Genomic DNA, 22,769 nt, shown 5'->3' on the forward strand with positions numbered 1-22,769 from the left:
TCCAGACACGGTCAGGACCTGATCCTCCTGACATTCTCTGGAGTTCATGTCTGAAACAGGCTACAGATGACTGAGCTACCTGTGAGCTAAATGAGCACAGCGCCCCCTGTTGCCTTCACCTCAGACCACTTTCTTGTCTTGACTTTGAATGTGACTTGGGGCTGATTTTAGATGTTTAGACTGTTTAATGAGTCCATGTCACCGTATGTTTCCTCTCCACAGTAAGATAATAGTTGGAGAATATTTCTATAAAAAATATGAAAATCTGTAAGTTTTTTATATGTTTACATATTTATATAAATTAAAAATCAGTCATTAGCAAATTTGATCCTCACAGAGCTAAATGATTAACTACTACTTTTCCTCAACTTGCTCTTGTTTAGCAGTGGTTCTGTGCTGCCACCTGGTGGCTAAACATCTGCGTCTCGCTGGCACATTTCCACAACAGCTGACAGGTCAGTGAATGCACCGCCAATAGTCAATATTGTCCGAGTCAACAGTGACACTGAGTTACACCTGAAGTGGCTTGGCATCATTGTTCAATGTCAATATTAACACTGAGCTCAAAGTTCATGTCTGCAGAGTCAGAAGAACATGGAAGATGACTTTCCTCTGTCTTTCCAACCTACAGCTGTTTGAATAATAGAAAAAATCAGCTGCAGATAAAATAAAAAGTACTGAGGTAAAGAGATACAGTAATGATGATTAAACAACTTTTCTTATAAAGGGAGATAAAAGACACCTGGTCTAAATAAACTTTCTCTTATTTCTTTGTGCAGTGAAGCTTTGAGAAACGTAAAAAGGTGGTTTTGTAGTTTTGCAGCCCTTTAGGTCGGTCAGGGAGAAAACTGCAGTACACTTCCATTTCTCAGCAGGTTTGTTCTGACTGATGTCCAGGTTCTACAGATCGTTTCCATCCTCCTAATTCAATTTAGACGTGGAAACCCCGAGTTTCAAGTTGTGCGGGAAATAGCTGAGAATTCTGTGGAAAGTTTGAAAACTGAAAAAAGATGCCAGAGAGTCATAATATCAAAGAGCACACGCTGAGTCATCCAAGAGCACAAATTAAATCAGTGTGCAAGTTATTAATTTAAGCGCATGGATTCGAGCAAAAATTAAATGAAGGAGATGTGCTGTTAAATCAGGAGTAGGATTTCAGTGGCACAAATTAAGTTATATAATTGCACAAACTGAGTCTTTTGAGGACAATTAAGTTCATTTCTTAATTCTAGAGCATAAATTGCCCAGTTCAGGAACATTTTAAAAAGGTTTGGCAGGAGAAATGAAGCTATTTAAGAGCAAATTTTTTAAAGTAAAAGCCTGACTTTAACATTTGAACATTAAAAAGCTTGAGTTATGAATTTTAGAGCATCATTCGTTAGTTCGAGAGCACGACGTAGTCAGTAAACAGCACAAATAAAAATACAATTTTAGCTAAATCATTCTATGCCATGTATTTTTATCCCTTTAAGATTCGTGTTCACTATGATTGAACGACAGCACCTACAGTCTGCATTTTTAATTTGTGTACTATATTTATGCAATGACAAATAAATCCATTCTGTCATTCAAGAACATAAATTTAGTGATTGGATCAAGTCAAATTAAGTTTTATTTAAAGTATTTGCAGTACTGGATTAAATAAGTCTTTAATTTAAGTTTGTAATTATTAAATCATTTCACTAAAGAGCAAATGAAGTAATGTAAAGAATAAATACAGATTCAATAAATTGACTTAAGTGATTGAATGGTTTCGGTACAATCAGAATCATTGGTCCGGCTAATTTATTTATTCAAGAGCATGTTTTTCAAATTAAATCAAAAATGTTTTCATGACTCAAGTCTTTAGAAAACTGTAATCAGTAAATTTGAATGACATAATTGCTGTATTTATTGAGTTTTTATGGAGAGTCTTGACAAACATGACGTCACGCTGACACGTTTACAGCAGCTGAACGATGTCGCCTGAGACCAGAGGCTGTTTCAGAATCAGGAACAGTGAACTTCCACAGAAAGATAGAGAGGAACAAATTCTTTATGCTGACGCTGATGAGCAACAGTCGAGATGTTCATTCAGAGAAATTCATCAGAGCAATTAATGTGCTTTCAAACAGTTTATTGCTGAATTTAGATTCATAAATAAACACAACTGTTCCTACAAGTTGTATTAACAAAATGTGTGAATGTTTAGTTATTTGATGTCATGTGACAGGATTTCTGGGTAACGAGGTTCTTAAGCAGCTGCTCTCACACACACACTGCTGGTTTCCTTATCAAGCTCATGGTGACATTCGTCTTTGTTCAGAGTAAATAAAGTTAAGGTGAATGAAACTTCCTGCAGAACATCCTGCCTCAGACAAAACGTGTCAGCTGATTCCTTTCTGTGTGTGTTTCAGTGAAGCCAAACTGTGCAAACATGTTTGTACTCTCACATTATCTCCACAGGTGAACAGCAAACAAATTCGTTCAAGAAAAAGACCCCGGGCTGTTTTTATGACGGCAGGTGACGAAGTCTTCATGAGGTGAAGTGACCTGATGTGAATATGAGCTGAGTACAACTTTAAAATCTTTCCATATTTTTACCAATATAAGACCTGAGTTTTAGGACGGAAACAAAACAGTTGCTTGTTACTTTACTCTCAAGTCAAATTCTGTATTACAGATCATAATTTGGCTGAAGGGACAATCTGTCCAACATGCAACAGTATTTCTGCTGTCGCTTTGTCCGACCAACAGTCTACAACATAAACTGAGAACGTTAAACACTAAATCTGATGTCATAATAGTTGCTCATAAATTCTTGGTCATTTAAAGTTAATTGTTGCATTGCACTCAGTGTTGATGGACTTTATAAGTGTAATAATTCCCCTTCCTGCAACTCAGTGTTTCGTCATTTGTGCACATGTAGCTGACAAACTGGGAACTTCTGACACAACTTCACCTTTTTTAATACGCAGAGATGAGGTGAAGCAAGCAGGCAAAACTCCAGCAACACAGACCCTGACGGGGCCTCAAACGTCCTAAAGTTGTTCAGTAAAGTTGTTTGCTGGAGTTTTGAGCTTTTTTGTGCAATAGACATTTATGATTTGCGACCAGTTTTAAAAAACAACTGGAAAAGTGCAGAATGAACACAGAGATGCAGAACAAGAGACTTGTGGAGCTGTTAGGTGGTGAAACAAGCATAAAAACAAAGCCCCTCAACTGCCAAAACACATAAACTCTTAAAATCTGCTCTGATATATATACACACAGTGTAAAACAGCATTTAAAGAAAACCATGAAAGTTCCCATCACCCTTCTAACAGATATACTGCAACCAGTTCATCCTCAAAGTCTTAAGATTGTAAAACAATTTCTGCTGTATAATCTACAGCTCACTGCTCACTTGTTTAACATCACCTCAAATTCATCATGCAAATACATTTCACTGCCAAGTCAAACTGGTCCCAATTTATTACTCCTAGTCAGAGAGAAGCACCTGAATGCGCCATTAGCTTTTGTCTCTGTGAGGCTGGACTCCCCTTTATTCTCAACACAGAGATGGAAACTTTTCATATCTATTATTTCAGGCATTGTTCACCTTTGACGGTGAAATTAAAATTGGCATAAAAAAAATGGTTTTCAGAATAGAAAGCGTTTCTGTCACTGACTTTGAACTTAATGTGAATGGAAGTTACTGTTATGAGACCTGAACATAGCATCAGCCTTCAGGCTGCATAACGTAAGGGGTCAGAACCCCTGCACCTCCAACCTTCCAAAACTGTGTCAAACATTTACGCCACAGTTACTGCTGCAGAACTTTGGAGGAGGCTGTTCAGTTCATTCTTTGCCATAAAAAAGAGAGAAAGAAAATCAGTCTTTGGTCTGAACCCGAGAGGTGAAGCTGCCTTTTTGTCTTCTGCATCCAACCAACCAGAGAGTTAACATGAGTAATGTGACTCAAGTAATTCAATGACTGAACACAATTTCAGTACAGTGACTTCTCTTTGTACCTTGCTGTAGATTAATTGTTAGCTGACAAAAGTTTCGTGATCTTTCTATGTTTAAATAGACCTTCTAATATACAAGGTGATGATTGTCGAAAAAACAAGAAGATATCCAGAAAAGTCGACAAGGGATTGTTTATTTCTTCTTGTTGTTCTGTGGTTTGTGTTGTTGCAGGACTTGTGTTGACCTTCATGACCTCTGTCCTTTGTCGTACCAGCTGTGAGTTGAAAATGTCCCCATTTAACAGAGAAACAATAAGACAAATGATTTGAATAACAGCGAACACGTGAAGCAGTAAAAAAAACAACTGATGTTTCCTGTGAGCAACAATTTTAATCACGTTAATAATCCAGGTCTCATGGTGAGTCCGTCAGTAACACGTTTCACTTTTATTAACGTCCCTGCTTCTTCTTGAAAATCTTGTTAAAAGCGCTTCTTCTCCGGCTGCCAGACGACTCGCTCTCCTCACCTCCATTCTCCTCCACTGGGCTCCTCTTGGCTTGGACCTGGAGGACTGTCGCCCGACCGCTGCTTGACGAGCTGGACGAGGCGGAGGACGAGAAGATGACCGGGCTGTCGGTGATGTCTGACGTGATGCAGAGGGAACGGGTGGAGCAGGATGAGTTGAGGTTGCTGGTGGGGCTGCCCCTTAACTCCCCGAGACTGGAACTCTTCTCAAGTCCTCCTCCTCCTCCCCCTCCTCCTTTGCTGAGCCCAGAACCCTGACCCTGAAGGGTTTGGACCCTTGATGACAGGATGATGGGCTTGGAGCCGTACAAGCTTCGTGGCTCGCTGTGCGCCAGAGGCAGGAAGGAGTCCGAGTCTGAGCGGTTCATGGTTTCCCTGAGAAAGAGATGTAAGACAGCAAAAACACGAGGTGAGCTGGAGGATTAACGTTAATGTTGCTAACATGGATGTAGTATGAAAGCAGGATGTCATCTGTTCAGGCCCATCAAAAACTGCTCATGTTCCGAAATCCTCTCTCAGTACAAAGGACTGACGCACTATTTCATGATGTTAGCGTGAACACAAAGTACAGCTGAAGCTGATTATCAACTGGTATCGGACAAATGTTCCTTAGCTCTGAAGTCAGCAGGGATTCTGTCTCTGGGGAGACGAATGTCTGATTCAATTTAATCCAATAATCAAAATTCTCAACACATTTTGGTTCAACTAACTATTAACAGCATCTGTTTCAAGATCTTTTACGTTTGGGCGATGGTACCTGGGAACATGTTGGTCTTCTTGTACTGGACTTGTAGATGTGTTGCTTCCTCACTCGTTAGAGCAGAACATTGACTGTGTTTAAATGCACTTCCAGTGCATCGAGAAAGTATCCCAGGACTTGACTTATTCCAAAATGGATCAAATTCATTATTTCCCTTAAAATTCTACAAACAATACTCCATAATGACACATTTATTAAAAATGAAACAAAGTATTCATGGTTTTTGCAATGACACTCAAAATTGAGCTCTGGTGCAAGAACACAAAATATCACATGTAGTCAAGTATTCACAGCCTTTGCTTAATACTATGCTGAAGCTCCTTTAGCACCAATTACAGCCTCATGTCTTTCTGAGTATGATGCTACAAGTGTGATACACCTATGTTTGGGCAGTTTCTTCCATCCTTCTTTGCAGCACCTCTCAAGCCCGTTCAGGTTGGATGGGGAGCATCGCTGCACAGACAGTTTCAGATGTTCAATCGGCTTCAAGTCTGGTGTCTGGCTGGGCCACTCAAGGACATTCCCAGAGTTGCCCCATAGCCCTTTATTTGTTATCTTAGCTGTGGGCTTAGGGTTGTTGTCCTGTTGAAAGATGAACCGTTGTCCTAGAGCTCTGGAACAGGTTTTCATCAAGGATGTCTCTGTACATTGCTGCATTCACCTTTCTCTTGATCCTGACTAGTCTCCCAGTTCCTGCCGTTGAAAAACATCCCCACAGCCTGATGCTGCCACCACCATGCTTCACTGTAGGGATGGTGTTGTTCCAGGTGGTGAGTGGTGCCTGGATTTCTCCAGACATGACACTTGGCATTCAGGCCAAAGAGTTCAGTCTTTGTTTCATCAGACCAGAGAATTTTGTTTCTCATGGTCTGAGATTCCTTCAGGTGCCTTTTACTTTTAGGAGTAGTTTGTCTCTGGCCCCTCTACCATACAGGCCTGATTGGTGGAGGTCTACAGACAATTCCTTAAACTTCATGTCTTGGTTTGTGCTCTGACGTGCACAGTTGACTGTGGGACCTTATATAGACAGGTGCATGGTTTTCTAAATCATGTCCAATAAACTGAATTTCCCACAGGTGGAATCTAGTCATGTTGTACAAACTTCTCAAGGATGATCAGTGGAAACAGGAGGCACCTGAGCTCAATTTTGAGTGTCATGACAAAGGCCATGAATACTTTGTTTTATTTTGAATAAATTTGCAAAGATTTCAAACAAACTCCTTTCATGTTGTCATTGTGGGGTATTGTTTGTAGAGTAAAATAATGAATTTGATCCATTTTGGAATAAGATGTAACATAATAAAATGTGGAAAACGTTAAGTGCTGGGATACTTTCTGGATGCTCTGCATGTAACCTGGGTACATCTGGGAATGTGTCCATGCACTTAAGTTTGTAAAGTGACTTGATTTCTCTTCCACCAGTGACTTATTTTAAAGCCTGACTCAACGATTTTAACTGTGTAGTGACAGAAAACGCTGCGTCCTGAGTTTTGTGCGTGTGTTTGCTTTGCAGCAGAGTGACAGTACAGGGGAGAAGAAAGAAAAAAGAGGAGACACATTACGCTGAGAGAGAGAGAGAGAGAGACAGAGAGCTAATGAAGAGGGAAGACAGTGGAGAACTCCAGTTATTTGATAGTGACCACTAAGTAATTCTACCAACCTTTGAGAGCTGAACGTCAAAGCAGGTTCTACCATCCGCTGTCGCAGGGGCGTCAGGTTCTGAGCTGCAGAAGAGGAGGGAGAAACATTTAAACTATTGCTTTATTTTGTGAACAAGTAACCCAGGAAGTTCAGCTCAAAAAGCACAAGATACTTCTTGAAACAAAGTGTCACAAGTGCAGAGGAGAGATTTACCAAGCAGCATGTCCTCGAGAGAAACGTGTTTTTACATTAGTTTAGAGAGAAGCCACCAGCTCTCTTCACAAAGCCTGTGGATATTTCAGCATTTTGCTCAAGCTATTATATACAAAAGGCATAAAAACGTGGGGAAATTTTTGAATTTTGAATTATAGTTGTAGGTAGTAAAATTTCTGTGTTCACGCCGACTCCAATCTGTGTATGGGAAATGGGAAAGAACTCTCTCAGTTGTTTATTCTCTTTTCAGAGAAAGATTTCAGGATCTGTGGTGGTTCAGTTTGAAGTGACTTGTCCCAGAGCCAAAGCTGAAATAAACCATTTACTTCATGCTGTTTACTGCTGCAGACCTGTAAGTGGATGTTAGTGAAGAACAGAGGAGCAGGAGGCAGGTTAAATGGTTAAGATGGTGTTATATTCTCCAGGTCTTCAGAGGGAGCGAATGTCTGTTTAAACAAACAAAAGGAGTGAGGAAGGTGGAGGAGGAGCAGGGTGAAGCTACACAGGTGAGGAGGTGTTCACATGGACTTTTCCCTCATCATGAGCAAAATACGTCACCAAGCTGTAGTTAAATTTTACTTTAACCATTGATAGACTGACAAATGTAATATGTACAATGCATTTACAACTAGTCAAATCTGTAATTTGATTTATCAGTGATTATATTTCTATTGCAACAAGTCAAAGTTCTTTTAAAAATATCTTTAATTTCAATTCTGACCAGTCAAAGTTAACTGCACACACTGTCTGTTAAAGCTGGGGATTCCCAAATGCTCATGTGAAGCCAACTCAGCTGATTTATACCTCTGTCAAACACACTGACGTCTCACCGGGTTATTCAGACCTAAGACATTATTGCAAAATCTGTATTTAAAGGTGCTGCTTAGTCAAAATGAGTCATTTTGATCAATTTTTTAAAAATTACTCTTCTCTCTCTGGAGCAGAGTTATGAAAATGGGATGTCCCAAGACTGAGTACTTGCAAATACAGGGTTCTTTAGCGAGAGCAGGTGGAGGAAAATCTAGAGAGGTGGAGGTCTGCTCTGGAAAACAGAGGAATGAAGCTTAGTTGCAGTAAGACAGAATACATGTGTGTGAATGAGAGGGACCCAGGTGGAACGGTGAGGTTACAGGGAGCAGAGGTGAAGAAGGTGCAGGACCTTAACGTACTTAGGGTCAACGGTTCAGAGCAACGGTGAGTGTGGAAAAGAGGTGAAGAGGCGAGTGCAGGCAGGTTGGAACGGGTGGAGAAAAGTGTCAGGTGTGTTGTGTGATACGAGTATCAGCGAGAATGAAAGGAAAGATGTTCTAGATGGTGGTGAGACCAGAGATGTTGTTCGGCTTAGAGACAAGCAGAGCTGGAGGTAGCAGAGCATAAGATGTTGAGGTTCAGGATCAGGAATGAGGACATCAGAGGGACAGCTCATGTTAGATGTGTTGGACATAAAGTCAGAGAGGCCAGATTGAGGTGGTTTGGACATGTTCAGAGGAGAAACTGTGAATATATCGGTAGAAGGATGCTGAGGTTGGAGCTGCCAGGCAGGAGGTCTAGAGGAAGAGCAAAGAGGAGATTTATGGATGTAGTGAGAGAGGACATGAAGTTAGTTGGTGTGAGAGAAGAGGATGTAGAGGACAGAGTTAGATGGAGGCACATGATTCGCTGTGAAGACCCCTGAAAGGAAACAGCCCAAAGGAAAAGTACACAGAGGAGCATTGGGACATCACTAGTTTTATCTTTTATTTAACACTGAGTGTAAAATAGTATAAATATTTTTGGTCAGGCTAATTATTTGTTTTAATGGCTAAAAATAATACATTTATTAAATGTTTTCACATTTGCCTATTTTATTTTTGATATGTTCGATGTAATTTTTAAAAAAGATGTTTCTGGCTTTTCTGACCCCAGAAACGCCTCCAGTATCAGTGGGAACTGTGACTGAGATAACTGAAGGATTAGCTGATCGGTCAGCTTTCACTGGCGATTGTACAGAGGTATGAACCAATCAGAAAACAGGGAGGCTGAAGGAGGGAAGGGGCCAACCGGAGTGTTTCCATGGTGACTGGCTGTCTGTGATGCCACTCAGGGGCCAGAGGTCGCTCACTCGCCGGTCCATTTGCCACGCTGCATCTGTAGGGAGCCATTCAGGAGAGAGATGCCAAGAAAAGAGGACCAATGAGAGGAGGGGATGGACACAGGTCAGGTCACGTTTCCTCGTTTATCCTCATTTCTTTGATATTTCAAACAGGAATGTTGCCGCACTCTTCTTCCATTAAGGGATTAGTGGATTTTTTTTTTTTAATCACTTTACCGTCTGAACGTCTACATTCAAGTTTTGTATCAATATTACACATATTTAAAAAGTAAGGTACTTTGCATTTTCTTGCTTTTTACATACATTGTTTAGTGAAGATCAGATCACTTTTTATAAAGTCAAACATAATATGTCACAGTCTTTCATGTCTTTGTTAAACCCACCTATTAAATAAAGTGGTGCTGAAAAAACTTCTGATGTCACCAAACATCACCTGGAGTCCAAGCAAGGAATTGAGAATGGAGGTGTTTTTAGGAGAAACTTGGACAATGCTTGAGTGGCTTTATAAGTCAGTGTTTGACTGGTTCACAAGCAGCATCAGCTGATATGAACCATTATGTCACAAAAAAGATCCAGGAAAACATATGATGAAGAGTTTTTATATGTGTGTAGCTTCAAAGAGTAACGTCAAATAAAGACATGAAAGACCATGTGTTTTATCAGCTTAGAAATATTGTGCTGGTTGATATTTGTGACTTTGGTGAAGATCACATCACATTTCATCACCACATTATGCAGAAAACCATATTGTCATTGTCTTTGGGTTCCCACACCCACTAAGGTCACCAACGGCCTCAAAGACACAGCAAGTGACGCTAATTATTTCACTCACTTTGCCAGAAGAGCCGCTGCATAAAAAACACAGGAGAAATACTCTTTTTAGCATAAAACATCATACAGGCTCATATATAATGGAGCCTCTTCACATCAAACGAGAGAATCACTGAAGAATTGACCTTAAACAGTTGAGCAGCAAATCGTCAGAATGGAAATTGTTGGACTAGGTAACATTTTCCTTCACCACTCTGTAGTTTATTTTGACTTAGTGTCACCGCCATTGTCCTGCTGCCACAAAAACTCAGCTTTAATCTTGTGCCACTAACATTTTAAATAGGACTCAGTCTGTGTCTGGGATCAGTGGGTCTTGGACCAGAAGTACGAAATCCTGCTGTTTTTAAATGGAAAACAGGGACAATTTGTACAGTTGTTGGGGACCATTTTCTGTGGCGGATTAATCCAGGTTTGATGCTCTAATGAGTGTTTGTGGCAGCAGGGTGGTGAACGTTTTTGGACTGTTAGCGGAGGAACAGGTAACATCTGTTAGTGGCAGATGTCACCTGCACAGGTTGTGTTGACAAAAAGGAAAATATGAAATATCACCCGAATATTTGGTGGTGACTGAGGTTTTGACACGCAGACTTACACTGCAGCGTCCCATGAGACAAGATGTCCTCGTCCATGTCGTCGAGGTCATCGGACAGGAGGAGGTGCTGAGGGTTCGTAGGTCGCAGGCCGAGGAAGGACGGGTCCAGGTTGAGTGCAGCAGCCAGCGCTCCCATACCCGGATTATTGACCACACAAAACCCTGTTAGAGACTCAATCTGTTGCCAGCGGTGCAGTTTCTCCCGCAGCGCCGTCGTCACCTCGGCCAAGGCCTGTCTGAGGGGGGACGCAGTCACTCAGTATCATTACTCAGTTACAGTAAGTAACTGGGAAACAAGGCTTGAAGATGCCGTACTCTGGCCATTTCATAAAAGTGACGCTGAGCGTGACTAAGCTCACAAAGTCGCCTTTTTTAAGTTTGTCACAGCAGCATCTGCAGTGGTGCCACATCATGGTTGTGAGTTAAATAAAGTACCTGCACTAAGGAACAATGTGACCAAATCTTTCACTACTCACACGTTCAGGCCCTGAACCAACAGCCTGCAGAGCAAATCTGTGACGTTAAATTTGTCAGTGCGTTCAGGGTCAAAGGTCACTCACTTGGCAGAGAGGATCTTGTGGTCGACGTCGTCCAGCGAGGAGCTGTGAGCCACATGAAAGGTCCCGAACAGAGAACTCCTCTTCTTCTTGATCTTCTCTGCCTGCAACATCACCAGCATAAAGTCTTTTATTGTTCATTTGGTGAAACGGTCGACGTGCTGCTTTGTGTTTTTACTGCAGTAATTAGTTTAACGAGCAGCGACTTCTTTAGGCTTCCTGTTGCCCTGGGTTTTGCTTTGCAGGCTCTTCCTGCTCTACCTTCTTGTGTCCATATGGACACTGCAGACAAGACTCAAAGGCTGAAAAAGAGTTAGCTGGGCTTGACTTTTTGACATTAATAGTATTTGGCTAAGATAAATCGGTGCAGAGAAAGATGCACTTACAAGAAGGTGCATCGCATTTCAGTCTCTGTCGAATATGGAGCTTTATGTAAAAAGTAGCAGTAATGGTGATAAATGCATGTTGCAACATCACAACTTATTTATCAATATTTCGTGGACGTATCTACTTTTACAAAATTGACCCAAAGGCTTTTTTGCAGGTATTTACAGACGTGTGTGGTTCTTTTTTCACGGTGAAGCTCACCCCCTCTCTGGCCTGCAGCAGCTGCCTCTCCGCACTCTGTTTCTTGATGTTGTAGTACTGAACTTCAATCTCGTGCGTCAGCTGCAGCCATTTCTGCAGAGCCTCCGGCGGCACCCAGCGAGCTCGAGACTCCAGCTCCCTCTCTGCCTTCTTCAGCGCCATGCGTACCTGAAACACACACACACACACACACACCCCTTTCAGGATATTGTCATGTGGCTCCGGTGTGTTGACAGCACCTGGAAGTTCCTCCTGTCCTCCTCCATCATATAGTATTCTTGTCGTCTTACTTGCTCCAGCTCCTCTTCAGCATATTTCTGACTGCTCCTGTCGTTCTCTGTTCCCTGTCTGAGCTCTTGGAGCCGCTGAGCTTCCAGTTTGGCCGAGTTGATCTCATTCCTCAGCTTCTCCTCCACCTTCACCTTCTCCACCTGAACACAGCGCTGCTCCTCCTGAGCCTTCTGCAGTCTGACAGTAACAAAGAGTCCGTGAAACAAAGGGAATATTACTGTACGTTATTACAAACGTTTACTTAGTAACAACACAAATAGTAAATAACAGTTGTACTAGTTGTAGTAGTGATGTTATTAAATGTAGTAATACTAGTGACAACACTAGCGATGATCCATAGTATTACATCAGTCATAGCAATACTAGTATAAGTATAAGCATTTGTAGTAGCGGAAATACTATCAGTATAATGTGACTTGTGTTTACACAAATATACACACACTGCATTTGTGTGTGTGTGTGTACAAGCAGGTATGTGTTTAGCAGAGTAGCAGCATTTGTGGGTGTGTGAGCTGCTGGTTATTCTTCGCCCTTATAAGGACAGAATGCTCCTGACCCCCCCCAGTTTTCTACATCTGTGACGTCACCCATTAACAAAAAGCCTTCTTCAGCCCAGAGCTCTTAAAGTCTTAAGCCTGTGCTTTAAAACTGGTTTTGGTGCCTGTATGAGGAACAAACACATAGTTCTCATAGTGTTTCTCTATGCTGCACTGAACCTGAACTAGGGGCGGAGCCAGATGTCGTAAACATGTGGGGCTTAGCTCAACCCCCCAAACAAAAAAACTTCATGCCACACCCAAGTCAATCCGACGTGGATTTTCAAAGCGATTTCACAGTTTTGATGGACTGAAAATTCAAGCAGCACAAAGGGTGGAGGGACTGACGGTGTACAGGCTGTGAAGCCCCTAGTGATTCAGGGCTGCATCATATGACACATGCTGCACGTTTACATAAATCAGATGAACAATACAAATTCAGCTAAATGTGTATAAGGAGCAACTTTAATAAAATGCTTTTCTTTTATTACTGGATATAATGTAATTTAGCTTCACTTGGTGTCAGGTGTAAAATAAGTTCAACTTATTGTCACTTCATCATGTTCATAACTGGGAAATATTCTTAAATAACTTCAGACGTTGTTTCCTGGTGCTGGATATTTCTGTCATTAGAACATTTAAAACCAGACTTTTGTACTGGAACAAATCCACTGAGCCGTCTCAGTGACATCTGGCTGAAAAATAATATCCCGTAGCCACGATTTTATTAAAACATGGGGACAAGATGAATTATGTTCTAATTAAGACGGGACGCTTGTGGTTTCACTGCAGTCAAGTTACTTTGTTGTTGGATTTCAGTCTCTGTCTGAATACAACAGGCAGGGAGGGGATAGAGGCCCCAAGGTGTCAGGTTAGTGAGCAGGTCAGTTGGAGTTTAAAGGTTAATTTTGTGTATTTATACACTCTACTGCTGTTACTGTAGTAGTCAGAGTAAGACACCTAATCCTGAATGCAGTGTTATAAACACAGTACTGTGAATGGCATTAAATGCAGTACTGCGTGTAGTATTAACAACAGTACTGCGGTGGTGGACTCACTTCTCCTGCAGGTCTAGGAGGCTCTGTTCAGCCCTCTGCAGACCCTCGAGGTCCTTCACCAACTTTCCCAGGTCGTCTCTGGACTTCCTGGTCTGGACGTAAGCGAACCAGCAGCCGCCCAGAGCCATTAGGATGGACAAACCCAGAATCCAGTCCTTCCACCAGCTCTGGTCTGCAGGGTACAGACAGTACAGAGAACACAGAAAATATAGACTTTTATATTTTTTTTTTAAATATACACACAAAAAAATACTGTGGACGGAGACATTTTGGTTCTTTATGCCACCGCAGCAAAATGTAGAGTTAAAAAGATTTTCATGAAGCACGATGGAGTTAAATTGAGTAGAATGGAGTCATGTGACCCACAGAAACACACCTGGTGGAAGTCCAAACAGCACAGCTTCCAGGGCTTTGAGCTGCAGTTTCTGAGTGTGACTCCGGTCCAAAATCTTCAGCACCATCACTGTAAGGGTGGTGTTCTTCACTGCCAGCCTGGTCAAGAGGAGAGAGACATGTAACCAGTTACTGGGAAAGAAAAGCCTGTTTCTACAGGAAGCGGTAACTATTAGTAATATTAACCAATAACAAATGCAGAAAATGCAGAAATGTATTAGAGTAATAATGACCCCTCCCCCAACATGAAGCATCACTGGTCCACAGAACATCCAGGGAGAAAATACTTTTCTTTCCTGCTTTTAAGTAAAATATAACTCGTTTACTTACTAGTTATACTTCTTTTACTAGAGTATATTTATGTTCGTGTACTTATACTTTCACTTCAGTACAGTTGTGTGTACTTCATCCACCACTGTACCTGGGTAAGGCCTTTCCGTCCAGCTGATGTTTTCTGAAGGCCTCCTTGTACTGAGGAAGCTCCAGGTTTAACAGCCAGCCCTCCACGTCCTGCAACGTCCAGTTATACACTGACAGCACACACACACACACACACACACACACACACTACATTAATACTTCATCTGTGTACTGAGTGACAGACAAACTAAAACAAATGTTTCTACTGCAACATGAAATTCATTTTTCTGTTTGAACATTTTGTTCTGTTTTCTTCCAAAAATAAACTTTTCCCACGCGTTTGTAGTTTTGTCTTTTCTCTACGTCACTGTGACAAACAGAGTTGGAAAATTAACTGCAGCCAAAAATAGAAGTGTATTTTTACCCTGAACGAGTAGAAGATGAGTCTCCTTTTCAACCTCCCCTGCTGCTTTCTCACCTCTTTGTTTCTTGTTTCCTTCCTTCCGTCTTATTTCCTTTTCTCTTTTCTTTACTTCCTTGCTTATTTTTGTCTTTCTGTCCCTTTCCCTCCTCCTCTTCCTCCCTCCCTACTTTTTTTCCTTCTGTCCTTTTTTTATTCATTATTAATGCATTGTCTTTATTTCTCTTTTCCTTTCCCATCTTTCCTTCAATCATCTATAAAGAGAAGGACTTTTTATGCTTCATTTTCTCCTTTATGTTTTCCCTTAATTTTAAACTCTTTTTACTTTTTAGGATGAGCTGTTTATTTTCCTGTGGCTTTTGTCTTTTATCCAAACAGCTGATCCACAGTTTGAGTGGAGCATGAAAACTGAGCTGCAGATAGTTTCACCCTAATCTGCTGCACTTCTCTTCAAGCCCAGTGGCAAATACAACGAACAGTGGCCACAAGTCTTTCTACTGATGCCGTTCATACCAGCATTTAGTGTGTCTGTGCAGATACAGCGAGACACAGTTAATGAAGGTATAGCTGCAGTAAGAGGCACAAAGCTTCTCTAGATTTGTGGAGACGCATGTTTTTTACTGTAACAACATCATTGTGCATTTGTTCTGTCAGGTTGAACCTTTCACTATCATTTTACTGAGGTGTCTTCGCCGTCTCTGCCTGCTCACCATTACGCTTCTTCATTTGTCCATCATCACAGTCAACGTCCGGTCTCCCTCGTTTTAACAGAACAGCAAACCGATCCATAAAACTGCCGCCACAGAGCTAAACTACCAGTTTACATTCCACTAACTCAGATACACATGAGCAGAACTAATGCATCCAAATTTGGCTGGAACTGCTACTCAGTTTCTTTCTGTGACACATGTGACCATGTTGAGCAACTGCATCCAACAATTTTCTGTGAGCTTTCATCCTGTTCAGTGTCATGGGGGCTGGAGCCTTTCCCATCATTGCCCCCGGGTCCACACTGGACAGGTCTCCAGTCTGTCTCAGGGCCAACACAGAGAAACACACAGACAGACAAACACATACACCTACACCAATTAATGTCTTCAGACTGTGGGAGGAAACTGGAGGAAACCCATGTAAACACTGGGATTCGAACCGAGGACTTTGTAGCTGTGAGGCTCCAGTGCTAACCACTGCACCACCACGCCGCTCATTTTTATATCAATTAAAAAGATTTGTTTTTGCTCAAAGGTTGAATTCAACAGGAAAACTAGCCGGACAGTTTAGGGGCTTCTGAGGTGGAGCTCAGGCCCCTGATGGGCGGAGCTCGGCCGTCCCCTTTGCCTCCTGTTAAACCCTGTTTATTTGGCTTAAAAAATAGTAGTAAATATTAATTTACTGCCAGTTGGCATCATGCGTTTGAAATGCTTCATGTTGTGAGTCACAGTTTCCTCTGAATCTCTGATTCCTGGCAGCCTGACACACAAAAGACATAATACACATATTAAAATAAAGCCCCCCCCCAACACACACACACACACACCTTTAGAGTTCTTCCAGGTGTTCCACATGTCCTCCACGCTGATTTGCAGGTCGGCCCGATGGAAGCTGCTGTGTTTGGCTTTGGGGTCGTGATATTTCAGGTCCTCCCTGAGAAACTGTGGGGGAGGACGTCATTCTGATATTTAGTCTCCACTGAAGACATTTGATTAAGACATCAGCTCAGTTCACATTCTGCCTTCACTGTCACCACCGTCTACTCGCATGTCTGGTCTCACCTCGTCCGTCTCGGCCGTGTCCACCGAGCCGTCGGCATCGTCGTCCATCTGCTTGTGGATGCTGCAGATGGCCTCAAAGCTGAGCAGGGCGTTCTCATCCAGACACAGCTCCGGGTCGATCACGCACAGATCTGCAAAACAGGAACAACCTGAAAGTGAACTGTCAAATCGTATGTTGTGGACAAATCATCATTTTAAAAGGGTTATTATGTTTAGTTCGTTCATGGTTGGATCGGTTGAAAATGGGCCCCTCTCCTTTCTTTTTAGCCATTTTGTGACTATTTCTGACTTTTTTCTGGTTTATTTTTCCTCTGTTACATAGTGTCAGGACTTTTCTGAGTAGTTTTGAGTCTTTTAACTGAGCATCTCCAAACAAAAACATCCACAGTAACTTCAGGAGTCTGTGCCCAGCAGAGCCGTTCTAATTCCGCCACGTGCAAGTTTACCTGGATAATAGTGAATGTGCTGAAACGTTTGCTTTCCACACAGTAAATCATTATTTAATCTACTGTACGTGACTTTCCTGGGCTCAAAATGTCCTGAGTATTAACATACAAATAAAGTCCAACACAGAAGCGGAGAACAGGAGCTTTGACTGAGCATTTAAACTGATTTCAGCAGGAGAAACGCGTCTGAGTGAACATCGACTCTGCTCCTGCAGCCAAAAACAGCAACAGGAGTAAACATCCATCATCATTGGCAGCCATCTTTGTTTGGGACGCTTCACTGAACTCCACAGATGGAAGTAGAATCACTGAAATGTTTGACTGGAGACTCGGATCAGACAGGATAAAGATCACGGAGAGAGGGAAACAATCATTTAGTGGGATGATCATATCCTGTGCATGTAGCCTGTTGAGGTTCAGTTTAAAGTCAGGGGTGGGCTTTGACATGTAGGCCCAGGGGTTAGGGTCAGAGCACAGGGCTGGAAATGTTCAAACCACGCAGCGGAGGAGAAGTGAAGCAAAGAAACCGACCGCTGCATCAAGATTCACACTTATTGTCAGAGTCATAACTGAACACAGACATGAAACACACGTTAGTGGGATTCACTCAGACTTAAACATCCTGAGGACGTCATGATCTCTGATGTGTCTCCAGAATAAACGTCTATAAAGTTCAGCGAAGAAAGACGCTGCAGAACTTCACGTTTTTAACTGTTCCTCAGTCAGACGGTCATAGTAATGTTGATTACACGCCGTGAACTGAAGCCCATCACACATAATTCAACTTCTTCTTATTACTGAATCATTGGTTTGGGTTATGTTTTTCAAATAATCCTTTTATGGTCAAACATTCCAACAAATGTTCCATTTTTAATGACGTGACAAAGAAAAGCGCCACATCTGCTCCTTTGAGACACTAACGTCTGCAAATTTTGGGCTTTTTTCACAATTTTTCTTTGAAAATTGCAGCAGCACTGAGCTGTAGCTGACGTCACAGCAGAACGTGACCGAGCAGCGTCTGCATGTTTCAACATGACACATCCAAAACAAATTCTTCAGATTTCATCCACTGTAACACAAAAGCCACATTTCCACACATCTGAGGTTTGATTAGCTGCTGCACTTTGTGCTGTTTGTGTGTAAATGTCATCAGTAAAGATTTCAACATGTTTACAGGACTCAGGTTGATCTCTGGGTGAAACTAAACGAGACAAAGTGAGTTTGTGCTGAAGAAAAGACATCATGTCTGTGCAGTGAGGACAGAGAAAAAGACGCAAAGTGAACCTCGTCAAAATGTTCTGAAGACTTTGCCGTTTCCTCATTGAAGGTTTTTGCTACAAAAAGCTTGATACTGTGTCACATAATCACCTTCAGTTCTGTGAAGGTGGTTATGTGAACAGTGTGTGAACCCAGACAGGTTTGTTTAAACATCGTAACATCTGACAAAGAGTAGCGGACCTGCTTCATGTCCTACCTCAGTCCAACTGTCTGCACAGTGTAGGGGTCCTCTGAGGGTCTGACGTGAAGGGAATCACACTCCCAGCTTTTACATGTTACTGGAAATCACCAACACATGCAGCAGCAGCGTAACCTGACTTCTCCACCCGGCTCACAGGTTTTAACAGTTTTAACTGTGTGTTGCAGCTCAGTGGGAGACAAAGGAAAGACACATGCAGCTGATCCACAACAGGAACTGTCTGAATTTGAGGGACTTTGAGGAGGCATTGCCCCTTTAACAATCTCTACTTTCATTTATTCTTTCCCGTCTGCAGCTTTGTGCTCGGCACGTGCACAGTTGAAGAAAGCCGATTAGAATCCTGGTCACTTGTCTGCACAGCAGAGAAATCTGCATTCTTCTACAAAACTCTGCCTTTGGTAACCAGGTTTCCTTAATCCCAATAAAGTGACACGGTAAAATGAATATACAGAACAGTCTATGCACATTTTGGGGTTTGGTTTAAACATTTTTCTGCAAATAGCGAGAGTGAAAGAAAGAAGCTCTTAAGTTGACTGTACACACAGGGAAAATACATTTGTTCAACTCCAAATATTTGTGGTTTATTCGATGAACAGCAGACATAATGAAGTGATGCTGTGTGTCTGCAGAATGACGGTGACAGAGACTCAGCTAACAGCAACATCCACCACCATCCATCAGTTCACTTATCTGCAGCCGCTGCAGGCGTCATGACAACGGAGGCCACTTAAACAGATCCGAGTGAGAACTTCATGACTACATTTGGTCATTTCAGCCTGAGAGTTTCTGCTTGATTGCTCAGCTGAGTGTGTGTGTGATAGTTCCCAGGAACTGAGGCCTGTAGAGGAGCAGGTTTGTGGTTGTCACTCTAAGCTTCCTTGACAACACACCAAAACAACCCGTACAGACAATTTGCTACTTGCAAAGTATAAAAACACACTTATTGCAGCATGTGTGTGTTTGTCAGAATCACAGACCACAGATCGACTGGCAGATCCCGTTTGCTGAGCTGTTCCCAGCTCAGAAACTCAGCATAAAGCATCTGAACTGGACCACAGGCCACAAAACGGCAGAAAACCAGAAATACTGGTATACTGTGCTGTGCTGTGCTGTGCAGTGCTGTGCTGTGCTCCTACAGTCTCTTACTTTCTTCATTCTCTTTCCTTTTTGTCTTGTTGAGTCTCTCTCATTGTGTTGAATCCCTGCAGTTGCTCTGAGTGTGAGTGTGCTTGTGTCTCTTTGTAATAGCGTGTACAGTCTATGTCTTACAGTCATTTTGATGGTCTCTGTGGTGCTTTGCATCATTGCAGCTATTTTAAGCCTGTTTTATGTTTTTTGCAGCTCTGTGGTGGTTCTGAGTCTCTTTGTAGGAACTTTCCAAAAATGGACTATTAACAATAACAACTGACTGACAAACTACCCACCTATCACCTTCTGACACCACGTGACACTTAGTGGCCAGACAGAGGCTGCAGTCACACCAACAAACCACCACTGCACCTGATGCATTAAAAACTACAAACATATGAACATCCCATCGCCTGTTTAAACTCATCCACTGTGACACCACAGAAGAAGAGATGAAGAGACACAGGTTGAAGCTTAAACGTCTGTGCATTAAATCGGAGGTCGGGTGATGAAGTTACACATGAGGACTGTTGCCTCAAAGCCAAACACTGAACATCAGCTCGCAAACAGCAGGGAACTTCATCTCCCATCAGACACTGTGTGTTTCCTCTCTTAACAGCTTCAGCTCCAACTTCTCTTTTAGAAAGCCTCAAAATGTAACTGTCCACACCTTAAGAAACACAAACACATTCAGGAAACAGACACACCCACGTGCTGGTACTGCACACCTCCAGAGAAAAATTGTCAAATTTATTTAACAAAATGATCTTTTAGGTCATTTTGCATCTCTTTAAAGTGGTTTTGTGTTTTGTTACTGAGTGAATCGACCGGAAACCGCAGAGTGACGGACACATTCCTCCTCCCAGGATGCCGCTGACGCCTGACGTGCTGCACTACAAAATATTTCAACGACAAACGCAGCAGCTTCAAGCCTCTTTAACTCAAGCTGTAGGAACTCGATGTTGGTCCACGATGAGTGAACAGAGCCTCCAAACAAAGAAAACTGTTGATTTGTGTCACTGAGTTTCCTGTGACATTGACGTTGTGTCGCCTCTAGGAAACTGTGGTGAGGAGCTAACGGCTAGCTCCCACGCTATCTCTGCTGCACAGCTCTGCTTCAGTGCACACACACAGTCTGCAAACACTTGAGCTTTGATTAAAGACGAAGATGCTTCAAACACACACACAGGAAAAAGTTAGGGATGAGGTGGTGACGAACACTCCTCTGAGTCCCTGCTACAAAATGGTCCAAGGTAGTTGGTGGCCTTTAAGTGTAAAAACGACCCAATAACAGACTCAAAACTACCACGACGACTCAAAAAACCACCACAAAACTCAGGCGGCTGTGGCCCAGTTGGTAGAACAACCATCTATGAATGCGGTGCCTCCTGTCCACAAGACACTGATGTGTAGTCCAACAACAATTTCCCCATGGGGATCAATAAAGGATTTATTATTATTATTATTATTATTATTATTATTATTATTATTAGGAGGGTCCAAAACAACACAAACTTTCAAAACCACTATGCAGAGATTCAAAAGGAAAACAAGATGCTGCTGATCTACATTCAGTTTCCTTCATTATCACAGGAATCTGGTGGTAGTTTTGTGGACATCCATCGCTAATTACAATATATAATTCAGCTTCTTTAATCAACTAATGATCGTTTTCTTTATTAATAATCTGCTTGTTCTTTTTGTGATTAAAATCACTCATCACATCAGAGTCCAGTTATCAAACTTATGTAATATATTGTCAAACCTAAGAAACTGCAACCAGCAAATATTCAACATTTTTGCATTAAAATGACTGAAGCCTGTCTCCTACCTGAGGCTGCGTTGTCATTGGAAACCAGTTGGTCCGTGTGGGCGTGGTCACTTCTATCCAATCCGCTGTGAGCCCCGACACACGCGCTCAGCAAACACACACACACCAGCCACGGACACCCCATGTCTGAGGAAAAAGAAGGAAGGGAAAAGGGGGGTTCATCAGTTCCAGTGTCATGTGAGTCACTAAAAGAATATTTTACACCTGAGCTGCTGCTGCCACGTGATTGGCTGGTTCAATATTTGCAAGAGTGTGCAGCAGCTGTTCCTAATAATGTGGCGTTTCTCTGCCGGTTTGTGGAGGACCACAAGTTTCCCCCATCATCATGTAGCTGACAACACTGAGAGGTGAAACAAAAATGAGGCCCTGGGTTCAAACAGGCAACTCAGCTTCATGCAGTTCTGGATCAGCAGCATCGTGATTCCAGCAGAACGTTTCTGGCCCAGTGTGAACGACTTTCAAACTAAACAAGAGGAAAAGCTAATGGCGACCGTTTCAGTTTCCTGATCATTTATAAATGGCGTTTCACTGCTTGGTGTAACAGAAAAAGCTTCAGTTCACAATCAGAAATTAGTTTCAAATCACGGTTTACTCCTGTTATTGACCTCACGCACAACATCCCAGTTTTTCTGGAAATATCTTTTCTATTTCCTCCTACTGATCTGGGCCTGTACTTCCTTTGTTGTTTTACAGTCTTGTCTACTTGCTTCTGTGTTTTACTGAGTGAAACTAAGACACAAAGGGGGTCAAAGAGAAACCAGGACCTGCTGATGAATGAGAAATACAAAGTCTCGTCACATGGACGCGTTCACTGTCCTCTGAACAGGAAAACAGACTCAGAAACGTTTTTACCTGTAAACCACGTTAACCTGAGCGGCGGCAGCACGTTACCACGATCCAATAAGTATCGATCAGCTATTGATTAATCTGATCCCGGCTCCCGTAGTTCACTTAATCTGCTGCCATCAGAGCGGATTGTTACCTTTTAAATAAAGTTTGTTAGGGGTCAGAGGTTAAACAGATGTCGCGTTTCACAGGAAAAAGACGCGCTTCAGCCGCAATTTCAGCTCCCAGAGCCGCAAACTCACGATTTAAAGCCTGAAGTCCTAACTCACCTCTGCAGCTTCCGCTCCTCTAATCCATCGATCCGATCCGATCAGCGCTGACCGATGAGTCCGATAACAGAACAGTTTGTTCCTCACTTCTCCTCCCTGCGCCTCAAACTCTGCAAACTTCTGCTCAGTAAAAGAAACAAAAAAAAATTAGACGACGTGAAGAGGTCCGCCCGCGCTGCGTTCACGGACCAGCAACAGGCTTCGAAAACACG

The 22,769-nt window shown here is 42.3% G+C and overlaps 1 protein-coding gene across 3 annotated transcripts; it reads right to left on the reverse strand.

Moving 5' to 3' along the window:
* Positions 1-2,101: 2,101 nt before the first annotated feature.
* Positions 2,102-22,683, reverse strand: LOC137108006 (stromal interaction molecule 1-like). Of its 3 annotated transcripts, XM_067492252.1 has the most exons (14): positions 22,558-22,683; positions 21,443-21,568; positions 16,561-16,691; positions 16,326-16,440; positions 14,429-14,537; positions 13,991-14,106; positions 13,615-13,786; positions 12,020-12,197; positions 11,730-11,897; positions 11,145-11,245; positions 10,585-10,820; positions 9,110-9,196; positions 6,876-6,939; positions 2,102-4,830 (listed from the first exon to the last, which is right to left on the reverse strand). In XM_067492252.1, exons 2-14 carry the CDS (start codon positions 21,564-21,566, stop codon positions 4,380-4,382), a joined length of 2,052 nt encoding a protein of 683 aa, XP_067348353.1. In that variant the 5' UTR covers positions 21,567-21,568; positions 22,558-22,683; the 3' UTR covers positions 2,102-4,379. The 3 variants fall into 3 exon arrangements, with proteins under 3 accessions (XP_067348353.1, XP_067348354.1, XP_067348355.1); XM_067492253.1 differs by lacking the exon at positions 9,110-9,196; XM_067492254.1 differs by lacking the exons at positions 9,110-9,196; positions 10,585-10,820 and having other exon boundaries at positions 4,523-4,830.
* Between the last annotated feature and the right edge of the window lie 86 nt (positions 22,684-22,769).

The sequence above is a fragment of the Channa argus genome, chromosome 22 (assembly GCF_033026475.1).
Source record: "Channa argus isolate prfri chromosome 22, Channa argus male v1.0, whole genome shotgun sequence".
NCBI lineage: Eukaryota > Metazoa > Chordata > Actinopteri > Anabantiformes > Channidae > Channa > Channa argus.

Excerpts from the sequence above, each read along its gene's own strand:
- LOC137108006 (XM_067492252.1), bottom strand. The coding sequence starts at position 21,566 with ATGGGGTGTCCGTGGCTGGTGTGTGTGTGTTTGCTGAGCGCGTGTGTC. Across the intron at positions 11,246-11,729 it reads TGCTGCAGGCCAGAGAGGGG|GCAGAGAAGATCAAGAAGAA; the intron begins GTGAGCTTCACC and ends GTGATGTTGCAG. Across the intron at positions 9,197-10,584 it reads GTCTCATGGGACGCTGCAGT|ATGCAGCGTGGCAAATGGAC; the intron begins GTAAGTCTGCGT and ends GGCTCCCTACAG.